General features: G+C 34.4%; 1 protein-coding gene across 3 annotated transcripts in view; it reads left to right on the top strand.

Moving 5' to 3' along the window:
- Positions 1-14,853, top strand: part of LOC145673479 (glutamate receptor-interacting protein 1-like) — a 310,017-nt gene that overhangs the window by 215,263 nt on the left and 79,901 nt on the right. For all 3 annotated transcript variants that reach the window (XM_081743214.1, XM_081743212.1, XM_081743213.1), the window contains exons 7-11: positions 73-257; positions 3,511-3,672; positions 8,263-8,452; positions 10,251-10,468; positions 12,696-12,911. In XM_081743214.1, coding sequence (XP_081599340.1) covers positions 73-257; positions 3,511-3,672; positions 8,263-8,452; positions 10,251-10,468; positions 12,696-12,911 — 971 coding nt within the window. The remainder of the gene's footprint in view (positions 1-72; positions 258-3,510; positions 3,673-8,262; positions 8,453-10,250; positions 10,469-12,695; positions 12,912-14,853) is intronic.

The following is a 14,853-nucleotide window of genomic DNA, read 5'->3' on the forward strand; positions in this document are numbered from 1 at the left end:
CGATTAAGGTGTTTCTGCTTGTTTTTGTATAGGATATGGATACACATATTTACTGTCATTTCATTCCTCTAGATGTGGAGCTTTGCATCCGGGTGACCAGATTTTGGGGGTAGACGGCAATAGAGTAGATGGAATGACGCCTGCAGAAGTCTCACAGCTTCTTAAAAGAAGTTCCGGGAGTCAGATCCAGTTGGAGATTCTGCCACTTTCACAAATGACTGCTCATAGAAGAGCAATTGAAGTGAATGATAGAAGAGGTCTGTATAAATCTAACCTTTGTTACTGTCATTGTTATTTAAGGAAATCTTAAGAAAAAGATATTTGATTATTTATAATATATGAACAATCAGTTAATATTTACTCCAATGTATTTGCTTATTTTTCATTCTCTTGTGTACAATTCTTCGCAACTTAATTACACACGTGGTATTTTCAAATCTTTTAAAAGGTGCAATCCGATAGAACCACGAGAAAGGGAGTTCGCTAGACAAATATTTCATCATTTTAAAGCTGAGCTTAAAATGCTATTTTATTCATGTACAAATGTGTACGTTGTTAAATATAGTGTAGTACATACAAAAGGATGGTTTTAGAATATTATATAAAAGGATGGTTTTAGAAAATCCTGCAACTTCGTATATATATTTTAAAATTTGGAAGTTTTCTCAGATGTTTAGGAAATGTCGTTTCTTTCTCTTTATCATTATTTACGTCCGTAGAAATATAGCGATGGTCTTCCATTAACTTGTTAGTGTCTTCCAAGTGAAGTTACTGAAGGTTTTAGTTTTTATTGTTGCAGGATGTGAAATCATTACAATCGAAGTTTGTGGTGGGTTGAGACAGAGACACAAACACACGAGTGTAAAAGTAAAAATTAAAGGGAAAAGAAATATCTTCGCAATGGAGTGCTTTAATGTATTTTTTGGTCTAGGAATTAATTCGTGCGGGTGGACAAGAGATGGCGCAACGAACGGAGCGTCCCACAGTTCCGTGTATCCACACATGTGTTGCAAACCCCTGTCATCGCGTATCGTTCGTAGTATAGGGCAGTGGATTAAAGCGTCAACAACACCAGTTTGTAGTTAAGTGAACATGGCGCAATTTGTGCCTGATAAAGTGTTTTTGCGGGGTGTCCTGCTGCATTACTTTAACATGCAGAAAAGTGCGACTGAAAGTCATCGTATTTTGGTGGAAGTGTATGGTGACCATGCTCTAGCTGAGCGAACGTGTCAGAAGTGGTTTGCACGGTTTAGAAGTGGTGATTTCGGCTTGGCAGACCAAGAGCGAGCTGGACAGCCAAAAAAATTTCAAGACGAAGAATTGACAGCATTGCTCGAGCAGGATTCGTGTCAAACGCAGGAACAACTTGCAGCAGCATTAGGCGTTGATCAAACAACAGTCTCCAAACGCTTGAAAGTCATGGGAATGATTCAAAAGATGTCACATTGGGTTCCACATGAATTGAAAGACAGAGACGTTGAAAGACGAAAAACCATTTGCGAATTGCTGCTTCAACGACAGAGCAGAAAGGGGTTTCTGCATCGAATTATTACGGGTGATGAGAAGTGGATCCATTACGAGAACCCTAAACGAAAAAAGGCCTGGGTGAAACCAGGTGAACCAGGTCCATCACAACCAAAACGAGATATTCACTGTGCAAAGGTTATGCTGTGCATATGGTGGGATATGAAAGGTGTGGTGTACTATGAGCTGCTGCAACCGGGTGAAACTATGAATGGAGAACGTTATCGACGACAATTAATGCGTTTGAAGCAAGCTCTGGCCAGAACACGACCAGAATGGGAGAACAGACATGATAAACTTATTGTTCAACATGATAACGCTCGCCCACATGTCGCAAAACCGGACAAAACCTATTTAGAAAATGTCAGATGGGAAGTTTTACCCCACCCGCCGTATTCACCAGACGTTGCTCCTTCGGACTACTACTTGTTCGATTGCATGAACAACGATTTGATTGGACAGCGGTTTACTTCTTCAGAAGATATCGAAACATGAGTCTCTGACTGGATCGCTTCCAAGGATGAGGACTTCTTTCGCCACGGAATCCGTACATTGCCTGACAGATGGGCGAAAGTGGTGGCTAGCGATGGACAATATTTTTCTTAAGGTATTTATGTATTTTGTGTTTGTACTACAGCTTCAATGTGTGCGTACCAACCGCACGAATTAATTCCTAGACCAAATAGAAATTTCAGATAAATGAACATCCGTAAATTAAACTATTTAATTAGGTTAACGCTGACCGCTTCATCATCATAATCATCATCATAGGTATTCTGCCATTACTGGCAGGTCACTTACTGCAACAGAAGCTTCCATGCTCCACAGTTCAGCGTTAATTACATGTGAAACGCACGTTAATTATTGTAATTAATTTGAAACTTCTGACAAGGGTATCGCTTTGTTTATCTTCTGTAACTTTTTTGGAAGAGGGGATTTTATTTCAAAGAATTAAGTGGGAGAAATTCTCCATCTTCCTCAGAATTTTGCATCCTGCATTACTGTTCTGTTTACTCTTGTTCACGTACTGTTCCATCCAAATTGACTTATTTATCGATATTTGTTTGTTTTTTTCTATCCAAAATATGGTAAGAAAAACAATATCAAAGGTTTCGCTACCAATGAGATGGTATAACCATGGTAGAGAACTGAAGAAAAAAACATTGCTATAACTTGTATGCATCCTTTGTACATCGTTTAATTCATTTTTCTCAGGCTTTTATTATATCTCCCGTACAAGGGCGCCCATGTTGTGGTTTCCAAGGGGGGCAAGTAAAAGCGACGTTTCAAATATAGTTTCAAATTTTACTGTAACTAATGTAAAAATTCTATTGGGTTTTCGATATTCCCAAGTACAATTTCCTCTTAGGGGGGGGCGAGCACCCCACCTTGCCCCCCTGATGGGCGCCCTTGCTCCCGTAATTTTCTCATGTTTATGTATTGTATCTAGTTAGATATCCTAATACTGTACATCATTGTTTGTGTTGCGTCGTCTAAAATGCAGTGATTTTGTGTGGATAGGAACGTTGAAAGAGTGTTTCTTCAGAAGATTTTAACTGTTTAAATTGTAAGGATACAGTATAGAGTATAATAGAGTAATACAGTATAAAGATATAAGGGAGAAATGAAAAGTTAGTTTACTGACTCAGCTCGAAGTAAGATGAAAAAGTCCCGGCATAGTATTACTTAAAGATTTATTAGTTCTTGGAAAATACACCATTGAACACTTTCATTAAAACTTTAACATATAGAAGGGAAAGAAGTAGGAAGGGATTTTTTTTTTTTCATTTTCTACTGTTTTCTCGTAAATAATTACTTTTCTTTTCTCGCATTGAAGTCAGGTATCTTTCATATTCTTATCTTATTGATGAGAAACATACTAGAGCCATGCATAAGAGTGTTTGAAGTTGATTCTAACTCAACTTTTTGTACACACAATAAACAGAAAATTTTAGTTTTCTTAAATTGATTTTGTCTCTTATATAGATATATCTTCTCCATTACCTGGGAAAATACCCAATTTCTACTATTCTAGTCCCTGCACATCTGGTTTCAACACTCTGAATTCGCAAAGAGGTGGCCAAAATTCTTACACGAAATTAGGGCGACCAGGAAGATTACGTAACAAACATTGCAACCAAGAAACAGGTAAGAGGGTCTTTTATTTGTTGCTTACCAATGTGTTGGCTTAGCTTTCTATGTCCGTCTGTGAGTTAGTTAGTATATTTGTGTTGGTTGGTATTCGTTTTTTATCCACGGTTTCGACCAGTAGGCTAAAAGAGACTACTCTGAGAATTGAATTCAAACACATCACATAGATGATAAATTTGCACAACATAAACAGGCACTTCGAAAATTCAAGAAAGAAAAAAAGAAACAGAGAACAAAAAATAAATAATATATTTTTTTTTGAGTGCCAACAACGCAAAGATATTTTTATAAAAAATGACAAAGAAGAAACAGAAATTTGTAACAATCAAAATTTTCTTAAATTGGTTGAATATTCTGGTTTGTTTGTGCAGTTGCATTTTTTTTTTTTCATAATTATAAGTATGTTTCTCTGGTGGCTAAATACTACATATATATTATTATGTTGTATTTGTTTTATCCTTTATTATACGTATCATTCAGAAAGTGAACGTATGAATTGGACACGTCAGAAAACGTTGTATGTGTACTGGGTCATAATTTAATATCTGTTATAGTATATTGTAAATTTCGTGGCTAAACATTCGAAAATAAAGAAACATAAATTCAAAAATATAATATAATATAATATAATATAACATATTCATATTTATTTACCTGTTCGTAGCTTACAATATGAGGATATTCTCCAATTAAACTTTTTAGTTGTGAGATATAGTTACGTTCTCTGTATGTTATCAGTAAGATAGTTTTCAACAGAGTAATAACTTTTTCTAAGAATAATTGTAATAGAGTATCTCTGAATACCCATTTTTCATTAATGTCCTTATACTTTGTCGGTAACTTGTTTTACAGTTTTATACAATTCATATAGACAGTTTTGCTGAAATTCGCATAGTTCTACTGAATGGCATACATATTACAGTTCTGCCTAGTATTGTATGAGTATCGTATATATATACAGTGGACTGTTTTTAATTCGAAGTCCAAGGGGACACGAAAAAACTTCGAATTATGCAACAACATTCATTTTCACATATATAACAACAAACAAACCAAAGTTCTGTGCATCAAAAACATTCATATTGTGTAGACTTTACCTTTAAAGCAGCTTATTATTTGCGTGATCGAATACCGCAAACTAACAAACGACATTGACTCCGCATAATTCAAACTACGTGTACAATGGAAAATATGTTTACGTACAACACTACAACATACATTGAATACCCCAAACAATTAAACACCAGTAACAATTTGAATATTCTGTTCTCACTTTTAAGAAGTTGTAAACCTCATTTGCTTAAATTTGATTGATTTTGCGCGGTCAATAAATCTTGAATTTCATGTATTGCGTGGAATACGATATTAATAACATTTGGTTGACTTCATCTATAATTCATCTTAAATTTACAACCAATTCTGAAACAAGATGAGATTGGCACACGTTCTCTATCTTTACTTCTTCCCGAACTTACCTTCATCTTTATCATTACATAGATTTTCTATTTATCTGTTGTATTACTCTTCTCCATGGCTACATCTGGATAACTGAAAACAAGTTAAAACTGTATTTCTCTGTTTACATCTGTCCAACATTAAAAATTTTCAACTGTATTTACTTCGAATTATCCAAAACATAGCTTCAAAAAGTTCGATTTATCCACGATTTTTTACTATTGTTTTCAATACAGTTTTCAAGGAAAATGGACTTCTGTTCGAATTATCCAAGTTCGAATTAACGAGACTCCACTGTATATATATATATATATATATATATATATATATATATATATATATATATAATATATAATATACAGTAGAGCGTCGATTATCCGAAGTAATTGGGGGACATGGGTGTTCGGAAAACTGGTTTGTTCGGATAATCGCGTTCGCAGAGCGGCACGCCTCAACTCTAAGCTGGCGCAGCTGTTGCTGTGAACAGCTTTGATACTGCCGCTACTTCTACAACCAGTGCCAAACCAACAGAAGTGTGCTGATTGTTGAAACACAGCGACTGGCGGCTTGGCCGGTCAGCGGCGCCTTATGAAGGCCCCATTAGAAGCAATGTTCCGCCAGCGGTGGCTCAGTCCGACGACTACTGTGGGAAACTTGGTTTGGGAGTGAGGGGGATGATGGACGGTAGGGTGGGAGAGTAACAGGTGCGAGCGAGTACACAGTTCGGTTAAGCGGTCGTTCGGTTGACCGACGTTCTGATAATCGACGCTCTACTGTATATATATATATATATATATATATATAACTAAGTAATGTCAATAATTTATATTTTTTAAAAACATCTTTACATGAAGATTGTTTAGGCATTTTAAACATTTTATTTTATTTTATTTTATTTTGTAGCACTTATTCTTGAATTCCCCAAAAATATAATACCGTAGTTTATTATTGAAAAATGTTTACTGTGGTATAAGAACATGCGATCTTCCTTGCACAGACTATCTTGCAATCTGCGGAATGCAAAGCACAGTGAACTGAGTTTAGTATTAATGTATTCAACATGAGTATTCCATGTTACATCTTCATTAACTATACCTCTAGAAATTTAACTGATTTTGATTGGCATATTTCTGAAGAGTCTATGGTTATTGGTATATTCGAAATTTACTATTGAATATAAAATTAAATTGCGAGAGTGCATAGTGCTAGTTTTATAGTGATAATCTGACTATGAACATTACTTTAAACTTGTTGCTCCATTTATAATTTTCCTAACTATAGTCAATTACTACTTGTTTTGATATTAATTCAGCGTTGCCATTCAACCTAATAATACGGGAAATAGGAAAAATTAGGAAAATTGCAACAAATGGGTAATGAGCATTAAAACATTGAAACTTGTCACATAAAAGAAAGTAATTCATTAAAGTGTATGTACAACATAACAATGGATCGATTTGTTTCAGTAGTATAGTGCGCTCCTTATGATGCTTGCTGCTTGGAAACCAATACCCAAATTAATATGTATTTTCATTCAGATGTGACAGACAGATGGAGAATAAAAGAAACTGAATAAAAATAAGATTAAGAATTCATAACGAAACTAATTAATTATTCTGAATACAAACGAAACAATTACATGTAAGCCAATATCCAAATAAAATTCTGAAAAAGAGAAACGTACAATTATCACAAAAAAATGTAAATTACCACTAGATATTCAAGTCGTCATACAATTACCATCTATACAATTATACTTAGATATTATTTTTCCTAAATTTATAGTTAATGTCCTGGTGATTGCTTCCCAGAGACTTCTCTATTGTTACTTCAAACTCTGGTTAACGAATGATCGAATGATGTAGACCGAGTGATTGACAAAATTGCTTTCGTTGAAACTTTATATGCGTGAATGTCTTTGTTTGTCCAACTATTTTTTTTTTTTTGACTGTATTTTTAAGGTTAGAAAATTCAAATAATATTTCCTGATAAATATTGTTGTTCCACTTAAAATATGAAATATTGGTCGCTGCTGTTTTTCTGTCCAGATTAGAAAAATCTGTGTGTTATTTTTCTATAGCTTGACGTCACCAAATGTTTTTATGTTCCTAACTTTTCTTGAAAACAATGCATCACAGAACTCATCAACATCAGTTGAATTTTATCTTTTCGGTTTGCTGTTAAGGGAAAATTTGTTTCCCAATTCACATCACCTTGACCAGGTTACTGTCACTCACCTTTCGTGAAAGCAAATACACAATTACTTGCACTGAAAATATGGTTTTAACTGTCTATTCTATTTTATTTCAAATACCTGTATATATATATATATATATATATATATATATATATATATATATATATATATATATATATATATATATATATATATATATATATATATATATATATATATATATATATATATATAAAATACAGGGTGTTAATGAACTATACCGTCAAACTGTAAGAGGTGATTCCTCACATCAAAATAAGACGAAAATTTCATATGGACCTATGGCGAAAAGTCCATAGTTTCAGAGCTAGGGCTGTCCAAAATCCCGAAAAAGCCAAAATTTCAACAGGCCCTATTTCGAATTCCAAAAACTATGGATGGTGGTCCTTATCAGCGTAAAGGAAGCCATGCATACACAATCCAAAAATACATATTTCGTAAATTTTCAATAGGTATACAGGGTATTTTCTACAGGGTGTAATTCTCAGATATGCTCTAAATAGAATTTTCAATATACCCTGATTTTAAGGAGGGTCCAAAGTTGGCAGAAGGTAAGCGTTGACAACAATGGGCAACCGATTCTTCGGAGGTATATATATATATATATATATATATATATATATAATAAAACACGCTACGCATTATTATATGATAATTCACATATAATATGATATTTGCGACATGGGGGATATGCTCCAAACTTCTAAACCACTAAGTAACTGAACTTCATTCAATGTTTTATGCTAATTTAATATATATATCATCTATGTTGTTTATATCACTTGATATAATATGTGAAAATTCTTTTTGGAGTGGAGAATAAATAGCTGCAGAACGCGATTAATGATTAAAATGATTTATCAATTTAACTTAGTTCTTCTGTTTATTTTTTTCAGCATCTATGGTCAGTAGCTTATCAAGTACAAATTACAATGCCTGCTCTGGTGTTTGTCATTCGGAAACTCTGTCGGTTGTATTGCAAGCAGATCAATGTGGTTACGGCTTCACTATTCAAAGTCCTACATTTACTACAGAAACATCACCCCCGATAATTAGCAATATAGATCCTGGAGGGCCTGCAGATAAGTACGTTATGGAACATACTAATTGTCGCAATTCCACGGTTCCCAGAACTATGTTGCGCGGAGCATAAAATTCTTCACAAAGCGTTTCTCAAAGAAATTGTAGGATATTACAGGATTGATTTATATTTATGTTCTTTGTCAGCAGCAGAGTGGCTGTATAGAAGAAGACTTGCAGCCTAAAAGTGAAACCTGAACCACTGTAGTATGCTCAATGCTGTTTCTCTTAAAAACAAAACCGGCGAACTCGTACATCAAAGACACTCGCTCTAGGCATATAGTTTGGTGCTTTATGACAAAATTTCCACCTAACAGAAATGCTCCGCAATGCAAAAAGTGTGGGAATCGTTAGTAAGTTAATTCCTAGTAACAGTAAAATCACTTTTGAAACATGTTACTGCATGAAGTATACTTGAAATATATAATCTTCAAACGTAGGATAAAGGATCATCTTTTACATCAACAGAAACTTAGCTTGAGTACCTACTCTTTAGACTGCAGCAAAAAAATCAATTTTGTATGCATATTGTAGTATAGAGGACAAGTACTAGGCCTACTGTATCTGAACAACTAACTATTATATTCTTACTTCATATTGGTTTTCTTCATATATGTATGTATATATATTATACATACTTTTTGGTAACTACTGTAACTACTGGTGGGCAAGCAGCCCATGGTCTGAGAGATATAAATCACTATTTTGCTGGCCAGGCTCAGTTCATTTTTGGCTTAGTGTCCATTACAGCAGCGAGGTTATAAGAGACGTGGACCTACAGCTTATCGTGGGATCCGAACCACATGAGCTCCCGCCGGGAATCGAACCTACGTTTTCACACGAAAGGTATGTACGCTAACTGCTTAGCCATGATGAAACTCGGGGGCAGGCTCGGCTTGGCAACAGTGGTTCTGTTCCACAGTTTTGCTTGCCGGGAGGTACTCAGTTCGGTTCACCTCCGCTTGTGTATATTTTTGTAATGTGATAAATCTTTATTTGTCTGTGGATTTTGTGAAAGGGGGATTAAAACTTGGAACATCCGTTTACGTTCCACCCTGCTTTCGTTCATACTACTTTCTGTAAATTTTTTATAACTTACTTCCAAAAGTTAATTTTGCTTTTTATTTTAATTTTTGAATAAATAAGTAAATGAAATTCTGTGAATTTCATTTGAGTACTTGTTTAATTTTACAGATTTATTGACTTAGTTTATTGTTATTAAAATAAGGTAACGTTTGTCACATAACCTATATTACATATGTCTCATGTGAAATTTAACTTAAAATACAATGATGATACAAAATACTATGTTTGTAAATTGTTCCTAATAGATATATACAGTATGACGCTAAATTCGTTGTACAAAAGCAGAGCAGGGATTCCTGAGAGTAAAACAAACAAAAAAGTTCTAATAAAGATAGGGCGAAAACCCTATCGTTTACGTGTTATAGGCTGCCGAAATCATGAAGAAATGAATTTTAAAGGTTCATAGCTCCAAAACTATGGGACCTACCGTAGTCGGGTCAAGACTTTACTTAGGAACTAGTATGTTCCCTATCCAAAAATGCGTGTTTCAGAATCCTGAGGTGCTTCCACAACCATTTTTATAGAGGGAGTTTGACTACGGGCCTATGATATAAAGTGCTCTCCAACTACTTCCATAAAAATTGTTGCGTGAGTACCTTAGGATCCTAAAACATGTATTTTCGGATAGAGCACATACTAGTTCCTAAGTGAAGTCTTGACCCGACTACGGTATCTTGGCTAAAATATTTGTTTTACACATTACTTCTCATACTTGTAGATGTGGTTGTCTTCAAGTTGGAGACAGAATTCTTCGAATTAATAGCAAATCAGTTGACGTACTTTCCATTGGCGAAATAAACCAGTTGATAGAAGAGTCCCGGCCGTGTATGAATTTAGAGGTAGAGTTCGACGTTGCAGAGTCAGTTGTGCCATCAAGCGGTGTGTTTGCTGTGAAATTAGCCAAAAGAGGAAATGGTCTAGGAATTACAATAACAGGTAGGCTTGCTCCGTTGTTAATAATAATAGTGTAATGTGATTCATGTAAATGTTTGTTTCTTTCACTCATAGTTTCATACATTCAGGAATACATTCTAGGTGTATATTAGACTTGTCATTTGTGTATTACTGTTGTTTTACATACCACTGATATATTATAATTCTGCATGTTACTAGTGTGCACGTGCGGATCGTCAGTTCTGTTAGCTCAGATGTTAGTTTATAATGTATCCATAAATTAACATAAATTTCTCAAAGGAATATAAGTGGGGATGAGAACTGACAACTTACACGCAACTGTTAAAATAAAAAGTTATGCTTTAATGCATAAATGAAACTCAACCATTTAAAATTGATAAAACAGCGACTAGATCAAGTAGAAGGTAAAAGGGAAAAAGAAGGGATTTAACTAAAAGAATTGTAATGAGCACTTGCCTTAGTAGTTCTTGGTCCTTGAAGACATCGTAGTCGTGAAGAATGATGAAGAGATTCTTCGAAATACTGTTTCACCTCCTGGCTGGCAATTGAAGAAACCAAATGGAGTTGACGACTGCATTCTTTATCTCGTCAAATCTGCCAGGGGCGATGAATGGATTACTGGAGTGGCCTGATGCTAATTGTTAGATGATGACTTGGGATTCCTTCATAGACTGTTTCTGCAGCGTTAAACTTTCAAGGTCCGAGATGGCTTGTAGCTGATCCTTTCTTCTGCTTCTTGTCGCAAACTTTACTTCTAATCTACGACTACCCTTTTGAGAAGTGTCTCCAATAGTTTTGTTAAGAAGGGGCATTGACGTTCGAGATCATTCAATTAGAAGGCTCATGCAGTCTAAAAAATGTGGTGCGTTGATAAAGGAACATTAATCTTTCGTTTGTTGGCTAATTTACCAATGACGAAGTGAATATAATAATTCTACAAATATTTGTTTGACAATATACATCCGCAGCCAAATGTTTTTGAAGCTGAATTAATTAATTAAATGAGATTTAAAACCATTTGATTTAATAATGATTTAAATAGTTCAATAGATTGTAATTGTAATAGCTTTTGATTACTTCAGAATATAGCAAGTACTACACATCCATATGGGATACTGCACATTAGATAAATAATTTCTTTTTAAATACAAAACGCAATAACATGCGACATTTTAGTTAACAAAAGCTATAACACGTAAAAATCTTCTTTTTTATATTTGTATTTGTATACGCTTCTTATCCAAAAACTGGTTAACTATATATAAATAGTTACATATATTAAGTGTAATTTTGACTTATTCGTCGAAGTTTATTTCTAATTGTAGATTCTTGTAACTTGTTCTCATGTATTTGAGGGATTTTTGCTGAGAAAGAAGTATTATTTGTGGATATTTCATATAGTAAGCAAATTATTCTAATTTCAAAGTCATACTTTAAGAAAACAACTCTGAAGTTTGTGAAACCTATGAGAATGTAGCTGCAATATCGAAGTTGGCATTTTGTTGATTGAACTGAAAGTACTGTCTTTAGTTTATTCAAAATTATTTTTCCTTAGAGCTAAGCCTAGTTTCATTCCTCCCCCTTTTCTGTGTGTCGTGCTTCGGAAAAATACGTATGAGTACATGTGTACGTATAAGCACCACCACAGATCTGTCAGAATTGTCTGTGTATAAAATCACAACAGTACATCAATTGGTGGCTGCCGATAATAATAGATGGACGTTCACAGTAGTTTTTGTATGTATATATGTACACTCATGTCCAAAATTATTGTCGCATGTCTATATATATATGTTGTTGTAGGAATATAATTTGATAACGAATTCGCCCGGTATTTCTTACTATGTTAATATGTGTATAATCGGCAAAGACATGTATGTGGCAAATTTCATGTCAAAAGAACAGGAAATAAGAGCAATAAAACGAAAGTGAGACTTTCTTGTTCATTTAGCAACGTTTTGTTTTACTCATTCTAATTTTCGTATTTATAATCCTTTTCCTATGAAATTTATCACATATATAGCCTACACATTTCCCGATTATACACATAGTATCAGTATTAAAAGTACTCTGCAAAATAATTATCAAATTATATTCTTACAAGAAGACAGGTATAGATATGCGACACTCATTTTGGACATGAGTGTACGTATACGCTGATAATGTATATGTAAGATGTAAATATCGTAATGAGTTTTATTTATTTCGTTTTCAACTAAACTTAACCTAGGATAATTGACAATTTCAGCTTCTAAATCTCGTGTACCTGGAGAACATCTCGTAATATCGGATATCCGAAGAGGCTCTGTAGCTCATAGAACAGGGACTATTCAACCAGGAGACAAACTTTTAGCAATTGACTCAGTTTGTTTGGACCACTGTTCACTGGAAGATGCAGCAAAGATTTTACAGAATTCAGGGGATGTTGTAAAACTTCAAATACAGAAAGATGATATTTTCTCAGGTAAGATAACTCTTAATTTACTGAAATTGACTTATTTTTTCTTTCTTACGAGGAAACCGATTCAAGTGTGACACGAAATTCTGGACGAGTTTATGCGCAAACGAAGTGTTTGTGTGTACAATTAAACCCATTAGAGGGAAAAACCCTTGATCTCAACCGTTCCGGAGATGTAGAGGAACAAGGGGAAGACTTGTGCTCCAATATTTTACGAATTTTTGAATATGTAGCAATGGTACAAACAAAAGAGACTTTTAAAAATGAAGAATTCCTTCAGCCATGAATCTTTAATAATACGTCGTCTTAGACATGAGGGTTTTACAAAACCGAAGAGTCCATAAAAATTCTACGGGAAGAAGTTTTTGGAAGGGAAGGCGAAAGTAACGGAGTTCCATTGTTGCCTGAAATAGGCGTGTAAGGTGTCTAGGTATAGGTTTTGTGGTGCGCTAAATCGAATAAGAGCATCATTAGGTCAAATAGAATGAAAGATGTAAAAGTAGTTTCGGTCCGAACTTCCATTGATCTAGCGTTTACAACTTTGTGTCGTTTCATAAGGTATGTTGTTATGTGACGGCATGAGAAACTACTTTACTTTGTGACGTCAGTGTTGTTTACATGCAACAACTTTGTGATATACAATATATCAGGCGCACAGGTTTTCGTTTTTTAAGTGGAATATACTATTTTAGTTTATTGATTCATACTTTGCATTTTAATATATGTCACACAACTACTTAGATACACACTGTCGTACTTACGTTTGCAACAATGTGTGTTCAGGGACGTAGTGTCCATTAAGGCTATAAGGCTTAGCCTATCCATTTATTTATACATCAGCCTCAAATGTTGCTTTTGGATATTGATACAATTAATTTTATTAAAATGGATTTTTTTTTTTATAATATCCTGTTTAAACACCAAGCGAGTTGAAGCGAAGCTTCTGCAAGAACACATTGAAGGCTATCGGCGACTAGCCTTCCGCTTCTCTCATGGAATTATGAGAATGGGGCGGTGACAATCACTTTCTCGCCACCCTCAGCAGACGAAAACTATTTACGCTATACACAAATTCAACACGATGCAACGAAAGTGGACGAATGTTGACGAAAGGCTAGTCTTTCGGGTGTTTGGCGAAACAAAAGCGACGGGATGCGGTCTTGTAAGAAACTACAGTACAGAGACTATGAAAAAATTAGAAGCTCACATTCAGTAACGAGTTTTGATCAAGAAAGAAAAAAAAAGAGACAGAGAGAATAAAAATGTTATGTTATTATGAATAGTATTCATACATCAGGGACCTTATTGCGTACTGGTTTGCGTTATTACAGCGTAAAATTTAAAATTTAGTTCTCGATAATTGACATAGCAGTTATAATTGCTTGTTGTATTTTTTGCGTTGCGTTGCTATCCGCAAGTTTTTCGAAGATCGATACTGAAGGAGACCTCAGATGAGGTATAGTTCCTTTTTTTTTTTTTTTAATATACTTTCAATCTAAAAATAGCTTTTTCTGTAAAAATCATCAATTGACTGTGAGCTACTGCTCCATTGTTTTCCATTAGTATGCTGATATGTGTTGTTGTGGGTGAAGTGCTTAAGTTTGTCTATGATTTGGGGAAGTTACACTTAAGATCGTCCTATAGTTATCCGTTTTTATTTGTTTCTTTGAAACAGTAATACAGTGTATGTGTGATATGCGAGTATCGCATATGTAAGGAAACCGTATATGTAAGGGAAATATGAAGCAGAACCACTCTTATACTTTTTCTTGCATTGTATGAAAAATGTATTGCATGAATTAGCATTTTTCTATCAAGCATTACAGCGTAGTCAGAACACTAAGACGTGATCGTTTAAATAAAAGAGTTTTTTTTTTTTTTTTTTTTTTTTTTTTTTGTAACTTAAATATGCATACAACAAAAAATGCAAGTCTCAGGGGATTGGGCT

The sequence above is a fragment of the Thermobia domestica genome, chromosome 16, assembly GCF_964235325.1.
Source record: "Thermobia domestica chromosome 16, izTheDome1.hap1.1, whole genome shotgun sequence".
NCBI classification, from domain to species: domain Eukaryota; kingdom Metazoa; phylum Arthropoda; class Insecta; order Zygentoma; family Lepismatidae; genus Thermobia; species Thermobia domestica.